The sequence below is a fragment of the Rutidosis leptorrhynchoides genome, chromosome 3, assembly GCF_046630445.1.
Source record: "Rutidosis leptorrhynchoides isolate AG116_Rl617_1_P2 chromosome 3, CSIRO_AGI_Rlap_v1, whole genome shotgun sequence".
NCBI classification, from domain to species: domain Eukaryota; kingdom Viridiplantae; phylum Streptophyta; class Magnoliopsida; order Asterales; family Asteraceae; genus Rutidosis; species Rutidosis leptorrhynchoides.
This window is the reverse complement of record NC_092335.1, coordinates 11,874,989-11,885,399: the sequence shown is the minus strand read 5'-3', so window position 1 is coordinate 11,885,399 and position 10,411 is coordinate 11,874,989. Positions and strand designations below refer to the sequence as shown.

The following is a 10,411-nucleotide window of genomic DNA, read 5'->3' as shown; positions in this document are numbered from 1 at the left end:
ATCAACTACTCATCTATTCCGAACTTAATTTTACGCCTTCACCACTACAAGTGGCTTAGGAAAAATTAAACTGGTTATGCATAATTTAGAACAAGATCCGCGAATGTTATTACTTATGGCCGGTGAGCTCTCAATCGCTCAGTCTCACATTGTAACATAAACAGGACACACATGTGTGACGTGTGTGTAAAAATGTATTTGTAATACGTTATAAGCAAGAGAAGTTATAGCGATATATTTATTAAGAAGATCAACAAGCACATATTTGACTTGTGAAAAACTATATCGAAAAGGATACACTTGCTTATGAACACATACGAGAATATTCAATGACATGCACCCAACTACCTAAAGCTTGTAGAAGGTTAAGTTCAATTCAAGCTTATTTTCAGGGTACGTGTTGGTGTTATATATTACTCGTAGTTGCTTGAATACCACTCGATCTTTTAGCTAGTTGCATGCTTTGAGCTAGCAACCTATAACTATCAACAAGATTCAAGAAACTAGCATAGATCGAGCAAATAAGTAGTTATTTCATGTGTCTTGATGATCATTGCTCTCACTCCAATTTTCAATTGCATTTAAGATTGATTGTTTCAACAATTGTGTATCTATGCTTTCTCCATTTTCTTCACTCTGCAAAATTCCAGTTCATAAAATTAAATAGGCGAAATTTTTGGGTAAACAAATAAAGTTAATTCTTCCTAGCTATTCAGACGGAGCCTTGTTACTTTACTCATATGTTTATTGATCACCAAAAAATTTGCTAGAAATTTTTAATTGATCGCGGTTTGTTGTCTTAAGCAAGCTAACCATTTAACTATAAGCAAGTTGGATCTACAAAGAATGATAAAGATTTTATTATTATTATTTTCATATTCATTTCGAAAAAATATATGGTATTTCTATACACTTAATTATAAATTCTGATCCTAAATATATATGTCTCTCCCAAACAAACAGGAAGAAGCTAATTTTTAATACGAGTATAACATGAAAACCTAAAGAGGGGCACTCACTACTGACCGTTCAAGAGGTGTTAAATTTAAATTTCAAGTTCATGCATGAACTCAATATATTTTATGATCAATTTATTTCTAAAATTTTAAACATATCACATTTTTTTACATTTTTTCAGTATTATTGAACTTAATATATATATGAAAAATTTTCGTATACAAAGGGTCTCTTTTTTACTCAATTAACATGACCATTAAAATTATTTTAATAGGACGTCTTGCTAATCAATTTGTTGGTGCCAACACATTATCAACCGAGCTATGCGTCGTTGACATAAAAAGGGCTATGAATAACTAGATGCATGTAACATGCTATCGGGCTATAAATAAATTCTAAAAATGTTTATAAGGTTAGATATATAGTACCTCAGCTCCAAGTGCTTCTAGGTGAAAACTGCCTGTACAAGAAACCCTAGCTTCTAACACATTCAGATTCAGTTCTTCAAAAACTTTCAATACAAACACTAGTAGACCTGGACAGCTCCTTTCTGAGGACAAATTTACTTGTATACCCTTTTCTACAGTTTCTACTGTTACCTGTAACACAATTCAACATTTTTGAAGGCATAATTAAGCATTTTACTCAGTAATATATAGTATTAATCTGAGTTCAAACTACTTACTGAGTTGGAAGAAACAAATCAAGCTAGTGACAAAAATAAAATTTCACCTTTCGTGTGTGGCTTTTCGGGTCTTAAGAAGACGATAAATATGACAGCTAATTAATCATACCTAATGTTCATGTTTAACCTATCTTCATTTAATGGGTCATACACAGTGCCATGAAAACGAAGCACGAATATTGATAGGGACGGGACGGAATGAGGCCACCACTAACTAACCAAAATTTAATATCTAATCGATTATATACAAAAAAAATATTATACATAAATATGTGCATATATACCACTGGCCATGTATTTGGGTAGCTTGAACTTTGTCCACTACTTGCTATGTCCTGGTTCAGTATTTGTACTTTGTGTTTGAGTTCCTCAATGTATTTGGATGCATCTTGTAGGATTGATGGATCATTCTTCTGCAACAAGATTTTTAAAACAGTTTATAAGATAAGATTCCAGCTTATACTAATTTACAATATGTAATAACTATTTTTTCAATAAAATATCAAACTTTAAGATTAGAACGAATCCAGATTAATAAAGAATCATATAGTGAAATTAATCAAGGGAAAAAGTGATCAAATGTAATCTATAAAAAGTTGTAAGTTTTTCACTGCTGATCGGGTTACGTGGGAAGGGCGAGCAATCCGACGCAGATCATTAGGCTGTTTTCAAACCTTCCCTCGCCACCCCAAGATTAGAACCTGAGACGTCTTACACGGATGTCAGGCCCCCTAATGTAATCTATAGTGGGAAAATATAGTTTAATATAAAGCAGGAGAAGAAATTAATGGATTTTTGTGTGCATATGATTGAACTGAAGCATATTGATATAAAGGTAATATAATTAGCCAATGAAATATAGGAATTGAATGACAATCAGATCATCAGTAGTTTCAGTATATGTTATGATCAAAGAATGAAAAAGGAAAAAGATGATGGAGAGATAGATTATTATAATTATTACTGCATGAGAGTTAGTGATGGATCTAAGAAGTTGCAGCTTCTCATGCAGTAGTGCAGCTTTCTTGTGCTCCCTTGAGACCATCTTCAACTGCTCAATTCTTTGAATTTGAATCTGCAAACTCTCTGATGCTTGTTATAAATAGAGAGAATGAGCCCTCAAATCAATGATCAACGGCTTGTTTGCTACCGATCAGTACTCACACATGACACAGTGACGTACTCTCTTACAATACACCCTCAACAATTGTTTTAATATATATATATATATATATATATATATATATATATAGTGGTAGGATCAAGAGGGAAGTAACCATTCGGGGGAAGCGGGGGGAAGCAAAAACTTTTTTTTTTTTTTTTCGTTTTTTGAAAAAACTTTGTTCACGAACATTATAGATGAGATGAAAATATGAACATTTAGTAGAGACACTTTGTGATAAATGTTTTTATATTGGCGGAAAAACGCTCGAAGAAGTAATATATAACAATTATCGTGTTTTTCGAGCGTATTTTGAGGTTTTAGCTATTGGGGTTTAGATATTAGGGTTTAGATATTAGGGTTTATAGGGTTTAGATATTAGGGTTTAGAAATTTAGGGTTTAGGGTTTAGATTTAGGGTTTAGATTTAGGATTTAGATTGAGTTTTTAACACGAACGGTTTAGAGTTTAGGGTTTAGGGTTTGGTGTTTTGGGTTTATGGAATAAACCCAAAACACCAAACCCTAAACTCTAAACCCTAAACCCTAAACTCTAAATCGGGCTAAATTTTACTTCACAAAACATGAAAAAAAAACGTTCATATTCTTCACGAACAATATTATCTTGAATGTTATTTTTGTCGATCGTTTTTCCGCCTAAATAATAACATTCATCACGAAGTGTCTCTTCTAAATGTTCATATTTTCGTGTGATCTTGATGCCGGGAAAAAAAAAATTCAAAAAAACGAATTTTTTTTTTTGCTTCCCCCCGCTTCCCCCCGATTGGTTACTTCCCCATTGATCTTGCCTATATATATATATATATATATATATATATATATATATATATATATATATATATATATATATATATATATATATATATATATATATATATATATAAGGGAGAGGATCAAGTGAGAACTTTTTTAGTGTGAGAACTCTAGAAACTACAAAAACACTCCAAATACACTGAAATTCGAGCAAAAAAGGTGCACGGACGAGCAAAAAAAAAAGAAATTCGAGCAAAAATCAAAAACACGGACGAACAAAAAATACATAGTCGAGCAAAAAAATTTCTTTTTTTTGTTCGAATTTCAAAATGTAGAACACATTTTTGTTCGAATATCAGTACTTTTGTTCGACTACCCATGTGTTCTACATTTTTTTCGACTATCAAAAATGTAGAACACAAATTTGTTAGTCCGCCTTTTTTTGTTCGAATATCAGGTTTTTTGTTCGAATTGCTCGTTTTTTGTTCGCCCATGTCCCATTTTTTGCTCTAATTGCTCTTTTTTTTGTTCGGCCGTGTCCCATTTTTGCTCGAATTTCATTGTATTTTTGAGTTCTCAGGGTTCTCACACAAAAAAGTTCTCATTTGATCCCTCTACTATATATATATATATATATATATTTATATATATATATATATATATATATATATATATATATATATATATATATATATATATATATATATATATATATATATATATATATATATATATATATATATATATATATATATATATATATTCATCATCAAGAGAGAATCACTTTTTTGGAGAGAGGAAAGTAATTTTTTTTTGCTTTTTTAATTTTTTTTAAATATTAAGAACACGTGAATATATGAACATTTAAAAAAGATAATTTGTGGTAAATGTTTTATTTTGGCGGGAAAACACTCGAAGAAATAACTGATAACATGCATCATGAGTAATGTTATTCTTCGAGCGTTTTTATGGTTTATAAATTAGGTTTTAGGGTTTAGAAATTAGGATTTAGGGTTTTGATTGTATTAAAACGAACGGTTTAGAGTTTAGGATTTAGGATTTAGGGTTTAGTCCTTAAACTCTAAATCGGACTGAATTTAAAAAAAAAAAAAAAACTTCACATAAGATTTAAAAAAACTTCGGAGAATAACATTTATCACGATAAATGTTATCAGGAATAAACTCATGATTCATGTTATCAATTATTTCTTCGACCGTTTTTTCACCAAAATAATGTTGAGTAACATTTATTATAAAGTATCTTTTTAAAATGATCATATTTTTCCCCCAATCTTAATGTATGTGAAGAAATTTAAAATAATAATAATAATAATAATAATAATAATAATAATAATAATAATAATAATAATAATAATAATAATAAATGTACTTTACGTTCTTCAAAAAAGTGTTTTCCTTGTAAAAAGTAAGTATAGAATTATTAGTTGGCCGAATTGCGTTAATTTTAGGGTATTAACAAGGACCCACCCCATATATGGTAACGTTACAAATCGTTTCTTGACCCTTTCGTTAACACTGACATTTTTTTTTTTTTTATTTGGCCTAAAAAAAGATTACCATCATTACGTGGCTAAGAAGATGACTAAATATGACGCAGTCCACACCATCAAATTAATTATCAAATAACTATAACTATACGTGTATATATGAGCACTTATGTGTACATAATTATCTTTTTTTTTTTCTCATGGTGAAAACAAATACAGTTAAATCATATGCTATCATTTATGGTAACTAGTTATGAAAAGTATAGAGATGAATGAGGGCACTATAGTAAAATAAAGAATATGGCCGGAGACTAGACAATGGCACAACGCTAACACGGGAGAGACTGACGAAGAAAGAGTCGTATACTCGTGATTCTTCTTTGGATTGGAATTTCAAACAAGAATCCATGCAATACAAATTATTATAATTATTTTTATTTGAGTAAAATAGAGAATATAGCCGAGGTGCCATTGTATTGTATGTATATGTAAACTTTGAAACAAATTTTCCAAATGATTTTACTAATAATAACTATTTAGCTATTTATGTTGGTGCATGTAATGTAATCTCAAGCTCTATATTTGATACAGGTTTAATTCACTCATTCCATGTATGAACAATTACATTTGATTATTGACTTGTACTTATTAATGTTTATATTGTTTAACCAATATTTTAGGATGAGTTTAGAGTTGTTAGTTGGCAACTCTGACTATCACCCGATGAAAGGCACCATCGGACGAGGAACGTGGACCATCGGGTCCATCGGCCGATGGTCAAGGACCATCACCCGATGGTCACTGCAGATGACTATAAATATAGGTGACAGGTTACATTGATAGTTTACACACTCTAATCAGTTTTAGTCGTCTCTCTGGTCTCTGCAATCGTCCCTAACACAACCCCAACCGAAGGGTTTGATCTAATCTCGTGTAGGTTTGATTCTTCGATCCCGAAGGGTTAATTATATTCGGATCACCTAATCTAGTGATTCTGCCTCAAGTTTTAGATTTAACGTTTGATCTAAGGTCCCAAATCGTTTACATTATACAATAATGTAACTGTAATTAGGTGATTTAAAGATTTATACTTATTTCTATTCAAATTTAACATTTTGCTCGTGTAACATATTTGAGTAGAGTTTTTTTAATATGTGTCTAAGTGCCTTAGGACTATTCTATATGATTAAAGCTTAGTGATATTTTCAAATTCAAAAGTGATAAATTCACATACATTTCATATTATCTTCCAACAATAACTTCAAATAAATTTTAAAATAAAATCTATGCACAATACTATATTTTTAGCTTGTACGATGCACGATTGTTAAAAAAATCAATTAAAAATTAGTTACGATAAATCACATTAATTATATCATTAAGCTCGTGCATCCCAATAAAAATAATTAAATAATTAATTATGATTTATTTAAAATAATATTGTAATTTAAGTTAAATATGTAAATACAAATGTAAATAAACTACTCCAAGGTCTCGTTCCTTAGGTATTAATAAGACTCAATGTTCTACATGGATTATTCGGTCAATACAATAGTTGTTTACTCGAGACTTAACTATTAAGCTAAATTGACGTCATATATTATTCGATCATTTCAATATTATATGTCTTTACATCTTGCCAATATATTTTCAACATCATATGTTCTTTTTTTACATGTACAATCCACCATCTACATATATTATTTTATTTTTTGAAAAACATGAATAAGGACTTCGATCATCCATCAACAAAGCAAATCAAATGAAAAATAATTTATTATATACCTGGTTAAAACTTTAAGCGTATATAAAGAATACACAATTGAGACATAAGATGGTGTAGAGTGGAGGAATACATAACACATAAGAAATACATATATTTTTATTCCTATTTATAACTTAAAATTAAATATAAAATAAAATTAATAATAATAATAATAATAATAATAATAATAATAATAATAATAATAATAATAATAATAATAATAATAATACGTAGAAGAATATATACGGATATACTATACGATTTCAAAGTTTGGTTTGAAATTTTGTATAGGATATATATTTTAACATATAAAGATATATTTATGATAGTTTTTATTATTTGATTTAATGAGGAATATTCATTTGAATTCTTAATTTAAGTTGAAATTTAAGGAATAAATTCCAGCCTTTAGATCAATTGCAAATGATTTCTCATCGCCTTCAAATTGTGAGAAACTGCAAAATTACGTTCATGTTTTTCATCACCTTCAAATTGTGAATTCTTCTCATGATGATTCTTAAAATAAATTAAGCTGAAATGCATGATCTATATCATAATTCTAAACCTCGTTCATCCTAAAATTGAATCCACAACAACTGATTTAAATCTATTTGATTTGTGTTCTTCGTTTCAAAAAGTAAAGGCGATTAGGTCCCCGGATCAATTAGGAACGATTTGAGGAAATGTGAAAATGTAGAAGTGTTCACAGTCTCGTCATGAAACTATCTGCAAAATATCAGTTCCTAAATCGAAGAAACGAATTCGAATTTCAAGGTCAAAGGTTCTAGAAAAAAGTCAACTGTTTGCGTTCATCATTAAATTCATAAATTATGTGATGATTTAGCTTCAGTTAATGATGCATGAGTGTTTATGGATTGATTTGAACAACTTTGATGAAGGAATCACAGCTTGAAAGTGTTTGATTCTAAAAATCACTCTTCAAGTTCATATGAAGACTCTCGCTCGCTACTGTTCATCATCAGTACAACTCAATAAAAGTCAATTACATGTGATTGTAAAAACCAATCTGTGATGACCCGGAAATTTCTGACCAAATTTAAACTTAATCTTTGTATGATTAACATTTTCGACACGATAAGCAAAGTCTGTAAAACTGAATCTCAAAATTTTTGAACTACTTTTATATATTTAAATACCATTCGGTTAATTTCGACGATTCGAGAACAATTATATGTAAATAGATACATATATACTATAACATGAAAAGGTAACAATGTATTAATTGTTTGATACCGTACATTAAACTTATTGGTTTAAATATCTATTTGAATGTATATGATAAGTTGAAATATTTATTATTAAAATTTATTTATAAATAACTTCCAATGTGTATTTAAAAACTGATTTATGTATATTAAAAAGATATATACATATATATAATAAACGATAGTAACATTCGTTTATTGATTCAATTGATATTTAGATAAGTTAACTAAAGCGTTTAAGATGAACCAGTTAAACACTAATTTGCTACAGTGTTTTCAAATTGCCACATTACTCAAAATGCTACAGTGTTTTCGAAAATCACTATTTGCTACAGTGAAATTGACTTTGCTACAGTGAATTGCTACAGTAAAAATTGACTTTGCTACAGTAACTTTGCTACAGTAAAACACTATTTTAAAAATGTATTTTAGCAAATAGCGAGACGATGATTTATAGAAGTAAATGACCAAAATACTCGAAAGTTTAAGATATACTTTGAGTGGTATAGTTTAGGAATAATTTAAGGCTATATTTTAACAAAGGTACTAGTCACGAAATGTAAAATGCAAGTTTTCTCAGCGTACGAAAGGACATTCGAGAAACCGGAACCGGGACCCGAGTCAAGAAGAAACGCCCGACGCAACGGACCAAAAATATCTAGTCTACTATGCACAAGAATAAAATATAATATATAAATAATTATATTAATTATTTATATATTTATATTTATTTTATATTATGTCGACAAGCTAGGAGCCAAAACAATGTGAGCTGTCCCTGGTCCTCATGCGAGTCGCATGGCCAGAAGGCCATTTCCATGCGAGTCGCATGACTCCAAATTTCAGGCCAAGTGCTATAAATTCTCGAGTTTTGGCCAGATAAATCACACACACATATATATTATTTTTACTCCGTATTTATTTATTTTATTATTATTATTATTATTATTATTATTATTATTATTAATAAGATTATTATTAATCTTATTATTTTTATTATTAGTGTTATTATTTTTGCGATACAAAAATAATAATGTACATAAAATATTACGACGGAGTGCTGTCCAAGTAAATTTTCAAAACGAGTTTCCGAGAAAGCTAGAGCTAAGGAAAATATGGGTTATTGCCAAGGAGGTTATGGGTAATATTCGGGGGTATTTTTGTGAATCAAACCTCGTACTTATTATCTCAAATGCGTCTACGTGCTTTCCTACAATATTGTATATCAATATTTAACTGTGAGTTTCATATGATCCCTTTTACTCTCTACATTTTTGGGCTGAGAATACATGCAAATGCTTTATTAACCGATATACAATATTTATATGCGTGAGTTTCATATGATCCCTTTTACTCTCTACATTTTTGGGCTGAGAATACATGCACTTTATTTTAAAAATGGATACAAGTACACACTAAATTCTACACCGAGTTTGAACCGAAAATCCCTTAGCTTTGGTAACTAGTAACTGCCAGTTATAAGAACTGGTGGGCGCGAGTAGTAGTATATGGATCCATAGGGCTTGATATCCCCGTCCGAGCTAGAGCACTAGCCTTTTAACGGACGTATGCTATTTGAGAAGCGTACACGTTGGTTTGCGTGTATTATTAAGATGATTATACAAAGGGTACAAATTATATAAGCATTAAAGTTTAGTTACCAGGGTGCTCTGTTATGTAGAATCTATTGGTAAACGTTTCTGGATTAAACAACTGAAATCTTGTGATCCACCTTTATATACAGATTATGAGCAACATTAAAACTATGAACTCACCAACCTTTGTGTTGACACTTGTTAGCATGTTTATTCTCAGGTTTCCTAGAAGTCTTCCGCTGTTTGCTTAGATGTTAAACAAGCTATGTTGACACTTCTAGGAAACCTGAGAATAAACATGTTTTAAGAAATAGTATATTTAAGAAATAGTTTTATGAATATTTGATATTTGATGGTATATAAGATGGTAAAAAAAAAATTGTTTTTAAATGTCAATGAGTAGTTATAATCATGGTAAAAAAAATAGAGCATATCATAAATTTTTAAACTTAGCCCTTAAGATTACACTTGAAAAAATCCTTAAATTATTATCATTGACATAAACAAGGGAGATTTTAGATGGACAAAAGAAGGTCAAATTAGAAATCAAAGCAAGAGTCTTTGTTTCTTTTATACGACGGATACTATACGATTTATCTGTTTACTGTATCCTTTTATATTCTTTGATAATAAGTAAAAAGACTGACAGATAGCCTTTAAACATTATAATAATGGAGTGAATAGTAAATTAAAAAGTTGAGGTTTATTGGTATAATTATAATATAATATAATATAAATTAG

General features: G+C 29.6%; 1 protein-coding gene across 2 annotated transcripts; it reads right to left on the bottom strand.

The window, feature by feature from the left end:
* Positions 1-485: 485 nt before the first annotated feature.
* LOC139895741 (transcription factor bHLH61-like) lies at positions 486-2,829 on the bottom strand. Of its 2 annotated transcripts, none has more exons than XM_071878277.1 (4): positions 2,607-2,829; positions 1,927-2,055; positions 1,386-1,556; positions 486-636 (listed from the first exon to the last, which is right to left on the bottom strand). In XM_071878277.1, the coding sequence occupies exons 1-4, from the start codon at positions 2,685-2,687 to the stop codon at positions 535-537; spliced, it is 483 nt and encodes a 160-aa protein (XP_071734378.1). In that variant the 5' UTR covers positions 2,688-2,829; the 3' UTR covers positions 486-534. The 2 variants fall into 2 exon arrangements, with proteins under 2 accessions (XP_071734378.1, XP_071734379.1); XM_071878278.1 differs by having other exon boundaries at positions 1,927-2,052.
* Positions 2,830-10,411: the final 7,582 nt, after the last annotated feature.